The 21111-nt window shown below is 43.0% G+C and overlaps 1 protein-coding gene across 1 annotated transcript in view; it reads left to right on the top strand.

The window, feature by feature from the left end:
• Window positions 1-19449, top strand: part of LOC309549499 (serine palmitoyltransferase 3-like) — a 104457-nt gene extending 85008 nt beyond the window's left edge. The window contains exons 8-12 of the mRNA XM_082249833.1: window positions 1338-1557; window positions 6297-6423; window positions 9934-10069; window positions 12180-12309; window positions 18917-19449. Of these exons, the coding sequence (XP_082105959.1) occupies window positions 1338-1557; window positions 6297-6423; window positions 9934-10069; window positions 12180-12309; window positions 18917-19030 (727 nt within the window). The 3' untranslated portion in view covers window positions 19031-19449. The remainder of the gene's footprint in view (window positions 1-1337; window positions 1558-6296; window positions 6424-9933; window positions 10070-12179; window positions 12310-18916) is intronic.
• Window positions 19450-21111: the final 1662 nt, after the last annotated feature.

Below are 21111 nucleotides of genomic sequence, written 5' to 3'. Positions count from 1 at the left end.
TCCACTGCTTGACCGGGAGATCCTTTCCAGCTCTGTGTCTAGCAAGACCATCGGAGACTCCTGCCAATCTGCACTCTTGCGCTACCTGTATACTCTATCAGGGGCCCCAAGTCAGAGGTGTAAGAGAAGCCTCATCATATCAGGCTCTTCTACCAGGTACATGACATTATTACTAAATTCAAAATAACTTATCCCTGTATGGTGCATAGAAATAAGCAATAAAGAGTTTCAAAAAACAGACCCGTGGGTATATACAGCCATCATCCACAACCCTGATCCATAGCAGGAGCCTGTGATGGACCTATCTGCTCCACTAACCACACCCTCCTTCCCATTAAGAACAAATAAATAAATAAACTGTGTCTCAAAGTAATTATTAGATGAGCAGCAGCTTGGTTATGGAGTCCCTATGTCCCATAAATCACACCATAACAGAAACGTACTACAATCTATTTAAGCCCACATAAATTATAAATGCACTTATCAATAGCTTGCCTAGCTTAATAAATAATAACGCCCTTGGTAGCAACTCACAAAATGCTTACTAGTAACCCACATATGTTTAATCTCTATTTTGTACATCCATGTGGAAAATAGAGGGTTACCACTCTAGCTAGCTAAAACTTCAGCTCCTCCTCAAATTGCAGTTGTGTCCTGCCATGTACAGGGAAACCACCCAGCTCACATGGAGTGATGTGCTGCGCTGAATAGGCTTGCCGATAATGTCGTTTTACCACATGGACCCGCCCACCATGCCCCAGCTGTTCATGCTCACCCCCACCATCACACCATCACAACAAGCTCTCAAACCCTCGAACATGTGCAAATTTACTATCTCCTCCATTGCTGCATCACTTAGCTCCCAGCTACTCAGAGGAGGGGAGAGAGAACTCATACAAGGGGGTTTGAACTTAAGAAAGAATTTGCTTCTGTGATGATGGGGTTAAGCAGTTACGGCTGGGAATTCCTTAGCAATGTCCTAGCAGTCAGGGAGGACAGGGATGCCACCTCTGGGAGTTTTTGGCCAGGCTTCAGGAGGTAAGTAAATGGCCTACATCTATAACAAGGGAATTATTTAACTTTGGTCAAGTTGGACAGTTTGTTTTTATCTATAGATGCCCTGTATCTGCATGGGCAACTAACACTTTAAAATTTTGCCTTTATAGGGGAAATCCCTTGCAATTATTTTACATCTAAAAACACATTAAAGTTGTCCCTAAAGAAAGGTACATTAGTTAAATATATTGTGCGTTTATTGGATAATAAACATCTTTGCAAATACTGGCTAAGAACTAAATCATGTTTTGATCAATTTTACATTTTCTTTCTTACTCTAGTATGGAGGGATCTATTGTCCGCCTTCCAGAGATTGTGGCACTGAAGAAGAAATACAAAGCTTACTTATATTTGGATGAAGCACACAGTATCGGGGCAGTGGGGGCAACAGGAAGAGGGGTGGTAGAATACTTTGGGACAGACCCTGCAGATATTGATGTGATGATGGGAACATTCACAAAGAGCTTTAGTGCCAGTGGTGGATATATTGCTGGGAAAAGGGTAAGTGGATCCATCCACAATCTTTATTATGATTTTTTGACCTTGCAGGGGAAATGTTAGTCTTTTAATAATGAACAAATTAAGTAGTCAAGTTAAATTACAGATAAGAGCAAACGCATAAAGGGAATATACGCAGTAGTCTGTCAGTAGCATTAACACAGCAGTTTGTGTGTTTCTGAGCCCTCTGTAACAAAATTCTATATATCCCCCTGTAACATAGTTTTTCATATGTTGTTTCTGCTAGATCTGTTGATTTTCTACTTCCTAACAGGGTGACAATGCTGCTTTTTTCTGCAGTAAAATCACCAAAACATTGTCACCCTGTGCTGCTGCTTTGATTACAGTGATGTGTGAGGACATAGGGAGCGGGCAAGGCTATCAAAGTTGTCATTGCTGATAGCCCTTTTCTACTCTATAATAAATTCCCAAACATTCTCTGTCCACAGTGACACAGGGAAAAAAGCCTTAACTGCTTACGTGTAGCACCCACCTGGTTTAGAGCAGGCTGCTAGGCCAAATTTAGTTTAGCTCTGCTATAATCAGAGGAGCAGGGGTGGATTGCCTCGGGCTGCTTAGTTTTTCACAAGCTGCTGCTCTGTTATTTCCCCCCGTCTTCTGAAACTTTCTATAACATAGTGAAAGGAAGGCAGAGCCTGCAGCCTGAAAATTTATGGAGCTCCAGCCAACCCCTGGGAAGGTGTGTCCAGAAGGTTGGGGAAAGTCCAAAAATAGTGTGAGGCCTGAATAGCAGGGGCAGTGTTCCTGGGTCCAGAGCTGCAGGGGGAGACCCCTGTTGAGGAGCTCTGCCTTCTTGGGCAGAAGTCTGGAAGGAAGCCAGCCAGAAGTCACAGAGGTCCCAGCTATTCTTAGCTAGGGGTCTATTTTAAAATGTCAGCCGTAGGATTCCGTTGGGTCCAGGGAAAGCTCTCAGGAAAGTGTGGGAAGGAAGCTGTAAGAGAGCCCAAGTTATTTAGAGGCAGTGTGAGGCTACATCTCCCTCACTAGGAAGAACTAGCTGACAATTGCTTTTAAAATTATAACAATGCACCTCACCTTGTCCAGTAATGCTTGTTCTACTGAAAGAAAAAAAAACAGGAGCCTGTAGGAGGAAGTTAATCTTTTTAACCTTGATGCGGGCCAAGGTGTTCCAGTGGGAGGAACACCTTGGCTTGCACCGAGTCAAGAATAAGCCCCAGACATTCCAGATGCCTGGTTGAAGATCTGAGCAGACTGATCCGGCTCAACACCCAGCTGAACTCCTACAGAATGCGCTTGGTGATTGCCACATAGTCCATCAGCGCAGAATGAGACTCTGATCGCAGAAGGAGGTTGACCAGATAATCTAACGCGACAATTTCACATAGCCTTAGTCAGCCAGGCCTGGAACTAGCACTGCTGTAAACACCAAAGGAGTGGAGGCTAGACAAAAAAAGGGAGCCCCATGAAGTGAGAATGCACAACCCTGACCATAAAGGGCTAATGCTCAGCACAGAAAGGAACGCTTAAGTACACGTTCTTGAAGTCAATGGAGATCAGGAAATCCCTCAAAGGAAGGAACACCACCACAAAAGGGGCAGAATCCAGCGTGTGCCTCCTGTACTGTGACAAGCAATTCAGGGTGTTGAGGTCCAGAAGCAGACAAAGAAGCAGTTCCTTCATTGGAACAAAAAACAGGTTGATGCAAAACCCCCAACAAAAGCCCCATCCGGGGCTGGAACAAGGGCTACAATGCCCTAGAGAAACAGATCCAGCACCACTCACAATGAGCCTGCAGATGAGATGGGAGAGACAAAGAATGGAAGGATACACTTGTCAGGTGGATAGAGAAGAAATACTATTTTATAGCCCCATGAATTCAGCTCATAGACCCCTTGATCTGAGAGCAGAGGATTCACAGATCCAAAAACCAACAAGGGCAACCTCCTATTCTAGGCAAGTGGGGGCTATCCTACAGCCAAGGAGGGCCAGTCCATGGGCTAAGCAGACATAAGAGGCTAGCAATGCCCCATACCACTGCTAAAGCCATGAAGATCCTGGAAAGCCAGTCCGAGGAAGCTGGTGGTCGAGCAACTGCCTGGGTAAACTAAATTAGGAACCTTGCCAGCAATGTGGTTCAATCCCTTCTTGCACTTCCGAAGAAGGTACTCTTCTCTCCCGGAAGAATCTTGATGATGACGCCCACAATGACACCAAAGAGCCACTTTCCCTAGGGGGGAAAAGTTAAACCAAGGTATTCTCAGAAGACTGGTCTGCATACCAACGCTTAGGCCATAGAGCTCTCCAAAGCACCTTAGCCGAGATGGTGAGCAGGATAGAGATAGATAGATAGAGGGCCACATTAAAGTACATATCACAAACATACTCAAGTCCCTCAACCAGGCGGACTGTCAGTGCTGCAGAAACTAGGGGGACTTGTTCTGCACCTAGACCTAGGCATAAGCATTTAGCGTACTTCGTGAGTGCCTGTGACACCAGAGCCATGGCCAAAATCAGATGAGGGACCCTAAAACATTGATCATAAACATAGGGTGGGTGACTGATACCACCTTCCTGTCCACAGGATCGATGAAGATGAGGAAGCACCCCATAATCCAGGATGCATGCCATGTCCAACCTAGAGATGGAATATCTATGATAGGAAGTGAGAACCTCTAGCAAGGGGAACAACCCCAGCAGAACTTGATGGCTAGTGAAGTGATAGCCACCTCCATGGCTTTAGCTCAACTGTGCTGTGTAAGCATCCTGGGAAGCCCTGAAAGACACAGGCCCACCTTGCATCTGCCCCCCTCTAACCCAGCCCGGCAGGAAGCAACACTATGCTCCTAGGTGGAAGTGACAGCAAGAAAAAATGAATGGCAGAAGTCAAGATGGCGGGTGCCACAGCCTGCCCAGTAGGCCAGAAAGCCACAGCCTAAATATAGTACCTGAGGGGCCCCCTTAGTTTACCTGTAAAGTGGCGCATCTGTACTGTGTATAGAACCTGCTGCAGCAAAACGTACATTTATAAAAAAAAAAAAAACAATGACATTTAAATTGGATGAGTCTCATCCTTCATTCAAGAGTACCTCTAGAAGGTTACGATGTGAAGGCACCACCAACACCCAAAGACCAATTTTTCCACAACTGTTTGACCTTGGCGTCATATTTAAATTTTTTACAGCAAGGCCAATTCTTGCTTTATATCAAGAGTACCTCTAGAAGGTTATGGAGTGAAAGCAACACCAACACCCAAAGAACAATTTTTCCACAACTGTGTGACAGGGGCGTCAAATTTCAATTTTTTTCAGCAGGGTCAGTTCTTGCTTTCATCAAGAATACCTCTAGAAGATTAGGGTGTGAAGGTACCATCAACACCCAAAGACCAAATTTTCCTGCAACTGTTTGACTGGGGCATTCGCCCAACACTAGCAGCTGACACCACCCAAAATGGGTTGTTGAGTGAGATGCATTTCCAATCTAGAAAAGGACTTAAATGAACTATATTTGTTATATTTGAGCTATATTTGTTCTGACAGATAGGTTCACCAAGAAAGGATATATAGGATATATAAAAGATAAATGAATGCAAATTATTGAATGCAAATAGCAAGGTTGTGTACGTTTTAATGTGAGTGAGGATTCAGGTATTTTTAAGTTTTAATAAAGTGAGCTTTTACACCATGTGAAATTTTATTTTTCTTGGGAATATCTGAGGCTGAGAGAGGAGGTCTTTTGGAGGAGAGTGAGCTACTGGTCCAAGGCCCCCCTTCCTTAAATGGGAAAGACACCATATGACCCACATTGTGATGTAGGGTCATTGTGATTCAGTAAGTGGTTTGTTAAAGGTCGTGGCACACAGATGATTTGTCTTCACAAAAGAGATTTATTGAAGTATAAGTAGAAGCACAGAGCACTAAATATTTTGATGGACACTTGATGGACACCTAATGATTATTAGCAAGTGCACAACATATTAAAAGTGTATATTGAGTTATATATACCGTATTCTGTTCCTGTTTTTTTTTTATTTTATCAGTAAAAATATTAGAGAAGCTTGGTTTTTCACCTAGCACAGCTACATTTGAGTTAAATATCCCAATCAAGAAGGTGTTATCCTATGCTAAAAGGTAGTCTGAGCTCTGAAATACCCGCATAGACTCTGTGCTGCATGCAAGAGAACACTAGGACATAGAGCCTAATTACAGAGAGTAAAAGAAAAACTGATTTTCAGATAGTCACATATTCTTAAGAACCAATAAACAAGCTTTAAAACAATCCCTCACTGACGTCTATAGCTGTAGGCATTGTGGATCAATCTATCCTCAAAGTATCCAGTAGATGAACCTGAAGTTGTTTAATTCCTTTATTTAGCAGCTCGCCCTGCTCCCCCCTACCAAGCACCTGCTCTGTGTTTAGAATAGTGATTAGTATGCTGGAAGGCTACTGACTCATTACTAAGGGGAGAAAGGAGCTGCTGAGAGAATGACTCAAATGACCCCAGTGCATGTGCTGGAAACTTTGAGAATGAATGTTCCATAGTGCCTGCAGCTACAAAGATTAGTGAGAGGTTATTGTAAAACGAATTTATTTATTGTTAATAATATGCAAAGGTTTGCATATCTATAGGCCACAGGTTCCTTTGAGGTGTATTTACCTACAATATTGACGAAGCCTGATAAATAATGAAAAAGGGCTTCTCTGAATAGTAAAAATAAAGCACAACTCTATTAATAAACAAATTCCCATGCTTTCTTTACCAGGAACTTGTGACATATCTAAGAATTCATTCTCACAGTGCAGTGTATGCAACATCTATGTCTCCTGCAGTAGCAGAACAAATCCTCAGGATAATGAAGTGCATTATGGGACGTGATGGGACTCTAACTGGTGAGATTACAGATTGCCTTCTGCCATATTTTTATATGAAAACCATATTAAAAACTGGGCTGAAAAGTTGTATTTGATTTGATTGGTTTGTCCTTGAATTTTTGTACCATTTGTATATTTGTAGCTGTATTTACGTACAAAGAACAAAATTGCAATTGTTCTGAAAGTGCTATAAGTTGTTCTATAAAACTAAGCAGCATTCTAGCCATTTCCTCAGCCGCTACTCGTACTTGAAAAAAATGAGGCAGGCAGCAATTTGTTTCACTGTAGCATGTTACAATACACTGCATCGTGCGTTGTGTAAAAACAAAGGGGGCTAATTTACTAAAGGTAAATGGATCGTGCACTTTGCAAGTGCAGTTGCACGCATTTTCCCCAGAGCTAAGTAAATGTGGCAGTATTTTTGCTTGCACGTGTTTGGATGATGGAAATCAGCAGAGCTTCACCACTCACTAAGCTCTGGGGAAAATGAGTGAAACTGCACTTGCAAAGTGCACAGTCTTAATGCCTTTAGTAAATAAACCCAAAGGTGTCTCTAAAAAAAAGAAAAGTAAAAGGAGCAAAGCAATGCACATAATTCATTACAGCAACACACATCATCAGGGCATATCAATGCACATCCACTGATGCACACATTGGGGTGTGAACCTATTTTCACTATGCACTCAATTAACTGTTTGTTGCTCCTTCCCAATTGTAAAATTATGAAATACATCTTCAGAAACAGTTGGACTATGGATTGAACAATATTCAGTTGTTACATTAGATGCTTTAAAGTCCAACTCCAGCCAAAACTATTTTTTATTAGGGATACAATGAAGAAGGGTTGTTTTCAGAACAGGAAATGATGGGAAATATTTCCAGCAAGGACACAAAGAAAAACATCATTCTTTTTAGAGTAGAAATAATGTCTGACAATATTTTATCAATGTCTGTGCCTGTGTCCTGGTGAAAACCACTACCCCATTCTTTTCCTGATGTCAGAGGGACAAGGGGTGAGAGGATATCTTTGGTGAGGGTCATAGAAACCTATTGGACATTTTGATTCTACCATGCTCTAATTAAAGCTAAACAATATTTCAGTTAAAAGAACAGTTCAGCTTTATATAATCTCATTGGTTATATGCACTGCCATCTTTAGTATTTAAAGTGAAACTTCATGCAAAACTGAGTAACTTTAAAAAAAGTAAGGCAGGGTCTCTCTTTTATGTGTGCTTGTGATTCTAGGAGATAGGTGTCCTTCCACACTTAGTTTAATCCTGAGAGATTGGGATTGTCAGGAAGCCAAGTTTCCTGGTCCCCTTTCAAATTTGGCTTGTATGCTCCTACATACCACCAATTCCACAGTTGATTCTTAAAGTCCAACTTTAGGATATTTGCAAGAAGAAACAAAAAACTATCCAAATGCCCTTTTTATTACCTGAATCCACAGTCACATGACAATCCTTCTCTCTGTTCTCCCTTTTTCCTTGGGTCCTTTTTTGGGTGTCCACATCACTACCTGCATTATGTGGACGTTCCCTGGAGGTGACGTTTCCAGCCGCTGGGTCTTATAAGTTCCAGAGGCAGGAGAACTCACGGGGGGGTAGTGAGGGGACCAATGTCCAAGAAGATAACAAGCAGGTAAAAATGCTATTAGCTTGGCTCGGAGAGTAAACTGTGACTTTAATCCATTACACTGCAGGATGGTTCAGGAAGAGGTGTTTGGAATCAAGAGTGAGGAGTAAAGTAATTGATGCAGAATGCACAATTTAAATGTAATTTTTTTCCCGAAGTTGGGCTTTGATAACAATTTGTGGAGAATTGACTCTTAGGCTTCATGTACACGTAGCCTACTTTGACCACCGGCAGCAGAAAAACACAGCAAAATTGTGGCGAGCCCACTGTCAAAACGTTCCTATCCTGAACGGGATTCTTCTGAGTTCAGTGGAGGTAGGTTGAAGCTCCCCTAACTGCAGCAGCTCCTAAATGATGCTAAAAGCCCAAGTGTACATGGACAAATAGGCTTTTCTGGAGTTGAGTTTAGAAGCTTTGGCAAAAAAAGCCAAAAACTCCTAAACTCAATCTTAGGAGCTGTAGTGTACATGAAGCCTTAGAAGAAAGAACAAGATGTTTAGCTCATTGTCAAGCTTTAGCTGTCACATGTTCAGAGAGCTTCCTGCAGCAATGTCAGTCACTTGTAATGAAGTGACAGGGGATCAAAGCCTGCCTCAAATAAAATTCATAAAGAGTGAAGTTTTATTGGCAATAGGCACTGTAATATTCTAGCAATTTAAAACTTTCAACCAGTTTTTCATAGCAAAAACAACTAAGATCCATACACACGTCACAACAATTTCTATCAACACCTTGAAACAATCAAAACTGTTAAAGGAGAAGTATGGACTTTGGAATGAACCAAACATCCATTATCATCTCCATGCTGGAGCATCTGTGGGATGCTGCACCAGTCCCCAGCTGACCCTAATACTGAGAACTGAGTGATCACATTATTGCTGATTGCTCAGTTCTTGGTCTGACCCAAGCAGAGAGTTATGACTGTCAGTCACCGCTCTTCACTCTGCTCCTCCAGCACTCACCAGGGGCGGGCACTGCTGGCTCTGATGCTCAGGCATGTGGTGAAAGACGAAGCCAGCTGTAAATCAGGCAGTGTAGTGGATCTCCACAATATTGTTGGGATCCTTCCCAAGCCTCAGCCAGTAGAAGGCAATAGCCCATTATAAGATGACTCAGGGTCAGGAGTACAAAAGTAAATTTTTACTCTTGTGACCCACAAGAGATGTATGGTCAAAAAAGCTTTGGTCATACTTCTCTTTTAAGGATAAGTTACCTGAATGAGTTTGGTTGTTTCTGCTATTTTAAACAACCTTAAAGTGGTACAAATGGCCATGTGTACAGGCAGCATTGAATTTTAAAACCATGCCATTTTGGTTTTATATTGTGTCTTAAAGTAGAACTATAGGCAAAACTTTTTTTTCATTTTGGATAGAGTAAGGGAAGGTTATAACCCCTGTCAGATTTTTCTTCACCATCTGTGTCCTATTGCTGAGATCTACCTTCACTTCCTGTCCCATAGACAATCAGTAAGTAAGAGGAAATCCCTGCAAATTAAGGGAACACCTTGACACCTCCAGGTAACCAGAATTAGCATCCCCTTTGGAAGATTTCCCCCTTTTCTGGGGACAACCCAATATTTGGGATTTTCTTTTACTTTCACTTTCAATGATCATAGTAAACAGGATGAATAGAGAGGGTGAAACTCCTTAATGGGGGCACAGAAAGCAATGAAGACTGATTGGAGTTCTAATCCATCACCACTCTATCCAAAAAAAAAAAAAAAAAAAAAAGGTTTGCCTTTAGTTATACTTTATGTCAAATGTTTGAGTTGTTGCTTTCCAGAAGTTGAGGGATACATTTTCTTAATTCTCTCATACAATAATGAAGTTTTCTCATTGTAATAATAAACAGACTGTAAATCTTACATGACAAGTGGAAATGTATGTATTGTAGGACAGAAGAGAGTAAATCAGTTGGCACACAACACCACATACTTCAGACAGAGGCTGCGTGAATTAAATCTAATTACCTACGGCAATGAAGATTCTCCTGTTGTCCCTGTACTCATGTACATGCCAAGCAAAGTAGGGTAAGCTCTATAATGCTGTTTTCACATTTTTTAGTGTCACTCAATATACTATACTCCTTTTCAAAATATTCATTGTAGAACTCCTAGTTCTAGGATAATTCTTGTAAGCAATACTTTAAAATATTCTAAATTCATAATGAAAATGCAATTTTTGAAATACAACCACCATTTTTTTACAGTTATGGGGTTATTTAATTTAACAGTGCAAAAAGCAAAGATATAAGTGCAATGTGCAATTACCAATTAATCAGAATCCATTGTGTACTTTCTGTTCTTCAGAAAAGTGGGTTCAAACTGGTTGCTTTAGGTTACAAGACTTGACAAGTAGTGCTTCGCTTCCTGAATTGTTTTCTTACCAAGCTTGTTAAAGTGTAGAAAATAGCTACCAGTCAGAGGTTTTTTGGCAGAAGAGACATGCAAACATTCTTTGGCCAAAAGACTTTCCCCTCCACGCTGGTAGAAATTGTTTACTTCCAATGTACACTGTGTGGTGCATGTGCCAAGCAGAGTACATATTGACTCACTCTCAGCATTCCGAAAATAGACCTGGGTGTAACTCCTCTGTCCTGTGTGTGTGCGCAGGAAGCACACAGTCAGTAGGCATTGAATGGGCAAGAAGGAATCCTACAACAGCTAAAAAAAGTAATGGAGGTGATGGCAGTGTTGGACAGAGTGGAGACTGCAGCCAATGGAAATCTCTTCTAAATCTCTCTGAGTGTTGCAGAATAAAGAAGTGTTTCCCATTGTTCAGTGCAGTCATGTGACCTTGTTGACCAATGATAACCTCTCATATTTCACACTATGATGGTACACAGCCTACAGGGCTGTATAGTGAAACTTTCAAGCGTGCAGACTGGTAGTTTGGTTGGGATGGGGTACAGGAGAAGGTGATCATGATAGATACTGTATGTAGCACTGTCCCCACAGGACTTGCTGTGTGATGACTTGTTGGGCATCTTCTGATTACCTGCAGACAGTCCTTTAGGGTACAGTTCACACAATCATCCCTACTCCCAATGGCTCATTACTCAATAAACAGTCCAGGGGTATTGGTTTTTGATTTTTATTGTGGAAATTGGATGGAACAAGGGAATAGTAGGATCCTCAAACTGGAACTATTTACATCTGATAAGGACAACTCTCTGTTGGCCTCACTGTGGAAGCAGCCACACTGCTTTGACCATACTGCCACATGTATGGAAAGGGTTAAGTCTTCTTGCTCTTTCTCCAGTAATAAACTCAGTGAACTACCTTTTCTTCAGGATACTCTCTAGCATCCCCTTTACTGACACCCGTCCACTGAGTCTTCTAGCTTCAGGGATGGCCCCCCTCAGGTCAGGCCCCTTGACACAGATCTGTACTCACTGTATGTAGAATCATATCCTTCCAGTGTCTCCCTTCCAGTCAGCTCACCTGGACTTCCGGGTTCAATTACTCTCTAGCTCTTTAGGCCCTCAGGTCGACCACCTGAGGTCACTTGGCAATTTCTACAGAGGAGGAGGCAGCTGCCCCTCCCTCCCGGACTCCGCTCATCAGTTGAAAGACCCCAAGTACATGTGCTCTTAGCATTTATACAGTATCCCAGCATGCACCGAGGCATTTTCCTCTGCCAATCACCAGGGCTGTACTAAATGCCTGTGCACTCATTTGTCAGGTTTCCTCCCACTGTCCAATATGCTTTCCTATTGGACCAGTGTGAAACACTTCAGAAAAAAGAGTTTCACCTGAGCACATTGAGCAGACCTCACTAGCAGATCTTGCTCTCTGGTAGCCAGCGAACAATCCAAAACTATACTCTTTCTCTATAGCACCTACCTAGGAGGGTGCTACATGTAAGTGCAGCAAGGGGCCAAGGGATTGGGGAGGGTGCTGTAAGCTAATTCATGGTTTCATTTTTTATGAAAAGGTGAACTTACCCTTTAAATGTTCCCAACTGCTATAGAAGCTGCAGCACAGCTCCGATCACTGACATGCACCAACATGTTTTTACACTCTTTTATTAGACTAAATGGCATCATCCTGTTTCACATTGTTTGTTAATGCTTGCCTGAATTAAATAAAAAGATTCTGGAGATGTTGATCATTATTTTTTCCTTTGTTTCATTCACAGGGCCTTTGCACGACATATGCTGAAGAAGAAAATCGGTGTTGTCATAGTCGGTTTCCCAGCAACGCCCATAGCTGAAGCCAGAGTCAGATTTTGCATTTCTGCAGCACATACAAAGGAAATGTTAGACAAGGTATCATTTCCACTCATAAAATCTACCCAGATTTATACAGTAAATGTATTTCCTAGCAGATTTATTAATTTACTTAGTTCTTGTTGGAAAAAAAAAAAAAAAAAAAGCATTCGAAAAATAAAAAAGCATGTAATTAGATCAGTAGAAATTCAGAAACAGTAAGGGACGGTGCCAGCCATAGGTAGGTCAGGCAGCTGCCTTAGGCACCAGGGTAGGGGATTCAGATTTTTTTAATATCTGTCCCTTCAGCAGGCAAACTAAAACTTCCACCCTGCGCCCCATAGAAGGGAGGGCAAAGCAAGGAAGTATTAGTTTGCCTGCTGTTTAGTAAACAGGCTGCTATGAGCAGGAAAGAGCCAGAGGGCAGAAGGCAGGTGGGGCAATGAGTGTGTACTGCTGTCAGAGCAGATCCAATGAGGCAGAGGAAGGCGGAGCAATGGGCAAATTCCCATGGGTGCAGGGAGCAGGCGGGGGACCCGTTGGCAGGCAGCATGGAGTTGTGCACTGGCTGTGCACACTGAAATCCCACGGAAGAAGAGATCAGGATGGAGGAGGCTTCCATCTCTTTGCAGCTGCTACTGCCGCCGCTAGCAATAATTCGGTGAGATCTTGTCATGCCTACCCCAGTGACAGCTAACCTACCATGGTTGCTGCAGATTCCTCCACTGACATCACCTGGAAGAGGAGCCACAGGACTGGGAGGAACTGCGGGATTGGTGAGATCTGAGTGGTTGGTAAACCCGAGGTGTGTGATGGTGGATGGAGGGGGTATCTGGGGTGTGTGGTAGGGGAAAGGTGTGGAGGGGGGCTGTGATCAGAATGAAGAGATCTTGGGGGTGTGATCAGACTGGGAATATGGGGAGTTGTGTTATGGGAGAGGTAGGTGTATGGGTGGTAATCAAAGTGAAGAGATCTGTGGGAGGGTATCTAGGAGTGTGATCAGAGTGGGTGGTATCTGGGGGTGTTATCAGGGTAGGGGTATCTGGGGAGGTGTGACTTGGGTGGGATAGTTATCTAGGGGTGTGATCAGAGTGGGGGGTATCTGGGGATGTATTCAGGGTAGGGGTATCTGGAGAGGTGTGATAAGGGTGGGGGGGGGTTATCTGGGGGTGTGATCAGAGTGGGGGGTATCTGGGGGGTGTAATCGGGGTGGGGGTATCTGGGGAGGTGCGATCAGGGTGGGGGGTTTTCTGGAGGTGTGATCAGAGTGAGGGGTATCTGGGGGTGTAATCAGGGTAGGGGTATCTGGGGAGGTGTGATCAGGGTGGGGGGGTTTTCTAGGGATGTGATTAGAGTGGGGGGTATCTGGGGTTGTATTCAGGGTAGGGATATCTGGGGAGGTGTGATCAGGGTGGGGGGGTTATCTGGGGTTTGTTTAGAGTGGGGGTATCTGGGGTGTAATCACGGTAGTGATATCTGGGGAGGTTTGATCAAAGTGGGGTTGTTGTCTAGGGGTGTGAACAGATTGGGGGTATCTGGGGGTATAATGAGGGTGGGGGGATCTGGGGAGGTGTGATCAAAGTGGGAGTATCTGGGGGGTGTGACATTGGAGTTTTCTTATGGAGGCATCCCAGCCATTGAAAGATGTAGATGGCCTCACCTGCCAGCTGTCTGTGGCCAGTGAGGGGAATTGAGGAATGCGTAACCCTCATTACACACTGCCGTTTAGTGGAAGTTCAGCACAACTCCATTTTCAATGGTGTGTGACGTCCTTCACGCTGCACCCCATCACGTTATGGGCACAATGTGAAGGAGGTACCAACTGGGTTTTAGACAGGAAGTAGAAAGAGGATGGTGGGGATGGGTGGGGGCGGACAAAATGCATCTTCGCCTGTGTAGACAAATATCCTTGCAGCGGCCTTGGAAATGGTACACCCAAAAACATATGTGAGCTTTACTGTGATTATTCTAATTTATAGGGCACAGTCATATTACACAGTGCTGTATACTAAATAATACCGTAGAATTTAACTGAATATAATTTGCTGCCTTTTTAAAACTACATTTTGCTGATAAGGGATCCCTGCACTAGTCCAGGTTGATAAGGAATCAAATATGTATGAATATATCAAATACATAGTAAATAAAAAATGATCAAATAATCTGTATATCCTCTAACTCCAGCAGTATAGAGCCTGATGGAGGTGGTAGGAAAATGTCAAAATATTGCAGTTTGACCTTCAATTAAACCACATAAATAGGGCACAGCTGTCACTTTTTTGCACCGGCTGGAAAAATTAAATCTAGAACATGAGCCATGTCCTTTGTTCACTTATTATTTTTATTATTATTGTATTAAAGTGGTTGCAAACCAATATTTCCTGACAGACTCCATGGCAGCACACGTATGGGTTAACCCTGCCTCTACTCCTCCCCTATAGGTCCCCATTCCCATAAATCTTCGCTCTGAGCCAGAGGCCGCGTTCCTTTTTTGTCCTCCTTCTAAGGACCAGAGTGGTTGAAGTCTTACCTTGGATAAAGTGTCCACGATGGAGGCCTGGTTGTTTGGCAAGCTGTGGCCTGGAAGACGTGTGGAGTCTCCAGCATTCCCCAGCTATTAGCGGGGTGGAGAGAGGCAATAAATGCAGTGCCATGAAGAGCTTAAACTTGGCCATTGACAAGCAAAGCGGGAGTATGGCCTAAGAGCCTAGCTATTAGAAGGTGGCCATAAATGCCCTGGGCCTGTGCAGCAGCATCTTCTGGATCCAGGCGTGGTCATGGGGGATGCCGTGTGCGGTGATGTATACTTTTATACAGGGCAGGACTTGCCTACCGCGATACCGGGAAATTTCCCCCTGCCCTGGGGCTGCCTGAACGTCATCGGCACCTGTAAAAAATGTCTGTGGCCAGCCTGAAATGTACACTGCGCATGCGCCGCTGCCACCTGTACCATGTCTGCAGCCTCTGCATCTCCGGTACCATGCCAGCAGCCTCTGCATCTTCTGTATCATGTCCGCAGCTCCTGCATCTTCTGTACCATGTCCACAGCCCCTTCATCTCCTGTACCATGTCCGCAGCCCCTGCATCTCCTGTACCATGTCTGCAGTCTCTGCATCTCCTGTACCATGCCCGCAGCCTCTGAATCTCCTGTACCATGTCAGCAGCTTCTGCATCTACTGTATTATGTCCACAGCCTCTGACATGTCCTTCTGTACCATGAGTGCAGCCCCTGCATCTCCTGTAATATGTCCAGAGCCCCTGCATCTCCTGTGCCATGCCCGCAGCCCCCTACATCTCCTATACCATGCCTGCAGCCTCTGACATGTCCTCCTGTACCATTCCCACAGCCTCTGACATCTCCTGTACCATACCCACACAGCCTATGACCACCTTCTGTACCACGTCTGCACTTTTACCACTTTTAACATGAATTTGCTCAAATATATATATATATATATATATATATATATATATATATATATATATATATATATATATATGTATATATATATACATATATATATATAAAGCCATATATGCTTTCATATCTGACTTATCTATAATACACTCTTCAAATGTGCTTTAAAATGCAGGATTTTCCCTTTTATGAACAAGAAAATAATGGCGTTATGCTGTTGGGCTGGTATAATAATGCTATGGGGCTGGAAATTATTTCCAGGGCTGAATTTTTTTCCCAGTCCGGCCTTGCTTTTATATTGCAAATTCCATGGCAACAGTGTCTGTTTTTTTTCCCTGGCTCTAGTGTCTTCCAGCCAATGGTGCCTGGAGCGCATTTGTGTTCCAAGCTGCCGCTCTCTTCTGGCCTGGCGTCCCTGGATCACTCCTGCCCAGGGAGCCAGCGCATACCCGCTGTGGGCAGCATTGGCATCATTACAATGGAGAAATTCAATCAGCGGTCAGTACTGTTGATATTGGGATTTCTCTGTGGTCAGCTTGCACCATTTTCCCCTAAATTACAGTGGTGATAGAAAGTTTGGGAACCCCAGGTAACAATGTGTATTAATGTGCATAAAGAAGCCAAGGAAAGATGGAAAAATCTCCAAAAGGCATCAAATTACAGATTAGACATTCTTATAATATGTCAACAAAAGTTAGATTTTATTTTCATCATTGACACTTTCAAAATTACAGAAAACAAATAAATGGCGTCTGCAAAAGTTTGGGCACCCTGCAGAATTTATAGCATGCACTGCCCACTTTGCAAGGCTGAGACCTACCAGTGACATGGATTGTTCTTAATCATTGTCTGGGAAGACCAAGTGATGTCAATCTCAAAGGTTTTAAATGCCCAGACTCATCTGACCTTGCCCCAACAATCAGCACCATGGGATCTTCTAAGCAGTTGTCTAGAAAACTGAAACTGAAAATAGTTGACACTCACAAAGCTGGAGAAGGCTATAAGAAGATAGCAAAGCGTTTACAGATGTCAATATCCTCTATTCGGAATGTAATTAAGAAATGGCAGTCATCAGGATACAAGAAACATTGTACATAGGACAATGATGCCTCCATCCCCTCCAAATTAGGCACCTTGGGCCCCTTAGGCTGTTCTCCCAGCATCACCTCTACTGTTTAAAACACTCTGTAAAATCCTTTGTGGGAGTTGCCATTGGCATAATTTTACGCGGTCAGTCGCGATCTTTGTTGATTGCAGCCCGTACATGTTAAACATTTTCAGGTGTTCTGCTTGTTGCAGGCCTTCCAGAACATGGATCACTTTCAACAAATTCTTAACCATCTTTGAAATGATTGGGCTACAATTTAATTTGTGCTGCACTCATTGCATCATCCCTGAAAGAATTCTGAATTATCTGAATAGTTTCAGTGGAGGAATGTTCAAGGTTAACAGAAAATTTGATGCAGATTCATTGCCCTACTTGCTCAGTCATTTTCAATTAGTACACATGCTCACTCAACAGCATCTAACGCCCCTACTGGCTAGTACAGTGAAGTTGTCATTGTTCACGCACACGCATACCAGTTAGCTGTCCTTGGCTGCCAAGTTACATCGATAATGCACAAAACGTTCTTGTTATATTACCAATGCCTCATATACCAACTGAATTGACTAGCCTCAGGTGATACACAGAGGTGAAACAAATACTCCACATAAGTTGTCTGCAGCCTTATCCCCTCTACAGCCCTTTGAAGTGCACAGTTTACACAGCATTTCTGAACTTCAGGAGGCAGAGGATAGAGGTCTGACGTCACACACTGCACAGTATAGAGAGTAGAGCCGGAAGAAATGGACACACATACACACAGTCTCATAGGGAAACATGCAAAGCTGAGGCTGTCAATCACCTACTGTGTGCTGGGGGGGTGCTGTTTCCTGGACTGTTGGTGTCAGGATGAATAATCAGAAGTGACTCATGCAGATAGAAAAGTGAGGAGATAAAAGTTAGAAATCACGTTAGGTGCTTTTGTTTGAGGTAAGTACACACTATAGAAAGATAGACTCTCACCGGCTCAATTCCTACTGCACCACTCCCCCTCCTCACATGCTTCCTACACAAAATCGCTTACAGTCCAGATGATCAATGCGGCGCGCCAATGCGTTCCTGTTCTGTGGAATTCAACGCAGGCACCTACGATTAAACAGTGGCTGCGTAGAATTGCTGTTATCGCGGAAATGGAGGAGCTCATCCATGTTGCCAATGACACCCCCACTAAACATCACAAGAAATGGGCATGCTGGGCTCACTTTACAACCACACCGGAATTTGTTACACTTAACTCTTAAGCTACGCTTGTCTCTTTGGTGATACACCTTGGTTTGGTATCATGTTTTGGGGCTACTTAGATGGTACATTGGTTTTCCGAATCGACACCCTCATTCCCGATGTTTCTATTATTGTTGGCTATCATTACATACGAATTGGCATTAGCTCCCCCTTTTTTTTTTTTTTCTCCTCTCTTTCTCCTGTCTCCCCCTTCCTTCCCCCGCCTTCCCCTTCCCCCTCCTTGCCCTGCCTCCCTCCTTCTCCCTCCCTGCCCCCGACCTCATTTAGGTGCTCTGACCTGTCTGGCTGGTCCACACGGCTCGCACCTTTCCACAGCCCTTCCTGACGACCATTTTTTGTTCTTTCTTTTATTTTCTCCCTCTTTTTGCTTCCCCCCTCCCTACCGTTGCTGTGCCTGGGCTGGTTGGGCCCGGAGCGCGTTCATGTGCAAGGTCATGACCCTTTTGGCTTAGAGTGCCTCACAGTGGTTCTCCTTTTCTTTTGTGTTCCTAAGCTGTACGGGTTTGTTACTGTTTTTCTGTACTCCCTCACATTTTTGGGTATAGGGATTTTGGATCTGAACCTTCCCCTCTCAGGGTTTGGTATATCATTACAGGTTACACATTCTATGCAAGATTTGACAGATGCTCCTGGACCGATACGCATAGCTTGGAGCTTGCGACGCCTTACGTTGGTCCTGGGTCTTATTGGCCTTTCTATGTCTGCAAATGTGGGTGGGGAACTCAATTGTTTTGATATATACTGTATATGTATATTTACTTGCATATGGTTGTCATTTTTGCTGTATTGTATCTTTATTATTCAATAAAACGTTTTGAAAAAAAAAAAGAAAGATAGACTTTGTTAATTTATCATTACAGAGGTCTACAACCACTTTAAATAATTTCCTGTCTGCTTTGCAGGTCTTGGATGAGCTTGACAAGATGGGTGACAACCTAAACGTGAAACATTCAAAGCAGTCAACATTAAACCGTGCATTGGTTTATGAAGAATCTGATGTTGAACTTGATGCATGAAAATATATTTGTTTGGATTTTGATACAGTCAGTAGTGTTGTAGATTTTATACAGTCACAGTTGTCAGGCATACATAAAGTCAATATTTATTGCTTTTTTAGAAGAGGTTGAGAAAACAACTGCAAAACCACAACATTGTCCCATAGATTTTCTGAATTTTCACACTGAATGATTGGTTTTAGCCACATACTTATGCTTTTGCTTGAGGATGAAAATGGCTGGATTTCAGTTGTGTGACCTCAGATCACTACATGGGTCTTTTTCAGGTTTAGTTTCACCATGAGTCTGCATTGAATCCTCAGCATTCACGAAGTTCTAAAGGTTTGCCACCAGCAAAAAGGAGCAGCCTACAGTATAATGCAGCACATAGCTGCTGTACTTGGTCAGCTGACTCATAAGAGCCAATAGCTGGAAGGAGTGGATAAGTCATTCCTCTTTCTATAAAAAGGGGAGCAAGATATATATGTTGCCCATGGCAGTGCTCAGCTTACCTTTATTTGACAATAGCTTGCTAATTAGCCCTATAAATGGCTAAAGCTGAATAGCGAGTTTCGTCCTCACTAACCCATCCCCTTTGACTTCGATGAGGTTCACTGGAAAGTTCTCAAGCAAGATTTGCAAAACAGTTTGAGAACCAAACCCAGGCAGATTTGCTCATCCCTAGTTATTTTATTTCTATGCAACTAACTTAAAGCATATGTAAGATTAACAATGTGGTTTTCCTATTTACTTTCTTTTGGTCTGTTATCCACTTGCCTACTGAGCAATTATACCCCCTCACTAACCAGGCCAATTTTCAGCTTTCAATGGTCTCACACTTTGAATGACAATTACTCAGTTGTGCAACATTGTACCCATACGAAATTGTCCTTTTTTCATACAACTAGAGCTTTCTTATGGTGGTATTTAACAACTTGCCTCGAATCGATGTAGCCCTACATTGGCTCAGAGAAGTGGTTGTACCAGGGTGATGTCTGCAGCTAGAGGCATCATCCCCGTACCATTTTTTTTAGAGCCGGCGGTCGGCTTTCTGGTGATAATAGCCGCTGCAGCTCAGGAGCCGCTCGGCCGTTATCCCAGCAAGTGGGAGGGGACGTCCTCTCCCCTTCCCGCCACCTTCCGGGGCTCTGCCTTGGTCTCCTGTTCTACCGGGAGACCAGAGCAACCACCCGGCACTTCCGCCGGCTGGTTGGAGTCCCCACCAATGCCGAATTCAGCTTTGATCGGGTCTCCCATGTAGTAACCCGGAAGCAGCATTCACGATGTCATGTCACTGCATTTTAAATACATTGAAGTGCAGTGGAGGGGTTTTAGACCCCTGATCCCTCCATAAAGAGTACCTGCCACTGCCTACTACTGTCACAAGGGATGTTTACATTGCTTGTGACAGCAATAAAAGTGATCAGATTTTTTTTTTTTTTAAACTGTGATAAAATGAAAAAATTAAATAAAATAAATAGGAAAAAAAAATTTTAAGCGCCCCCGTCGCCGTGAGCTCACGCACAAAAGAAAACGCATTCATAAGTCGCGCCTGTAAATGTTAGCACTGTTCAAATCACACATGTGAGGTATCGCCAGAGCGAGAGCAATAATTCTATAAAAAGAGCTAACTCTAAACTGGTAACCGTTAAAAAAATGTAAAGCGTTGCCTATGGAGATATTTATGTTCCCTAGTTTGTCGCCATTCGGCGAGTGTGCGCAATTTTAAACCGTAACATGTTAGGTATATATTTCTCAATATACAAAAAATGGGCTAACTTTACTGTTTAGTTTTTTTTTAAATGCAATGAAATTTATTTTTTCCCCAAAAAAAATGGCGTTTGAAAGACCGCTGCGCAAATACCGAGTGACAAAAAATATTGCAACAACCGCCATTTTATTTTCCAGAGTCTTTGCTAAAAAAATATATATAATGTTTGGGGGTTCTAAGTATTTTTCTAGCTAAAAATACAGATTTTATCTTGTAAACAACATGTGTCAGAAATGGGTTTTTTATTTTTTGCGCTATAAATAAAAAAAAAAAAAAAGGCCAAAAATGTTGTAAAAAAAAATGCATGTTTCTTCATTTCTGTTATAAAAAT

This window comes from Pelophylax lessonae, assembly GCF_965119305.1.
Source record: "Pelophylax lessonae genome assembly, chromosome: 3".
NCBI classification, from domain to species: Eukaryota; Metazoa; Chordata; class Amphibia; order Anura; family Ranidae; genus Pelophylax; species Pelophylax lessonae.
Note: the sequence above shows the minus strand (reverse complement) of the source record. Positions and strands in the feature narration are given on the sequence as shown.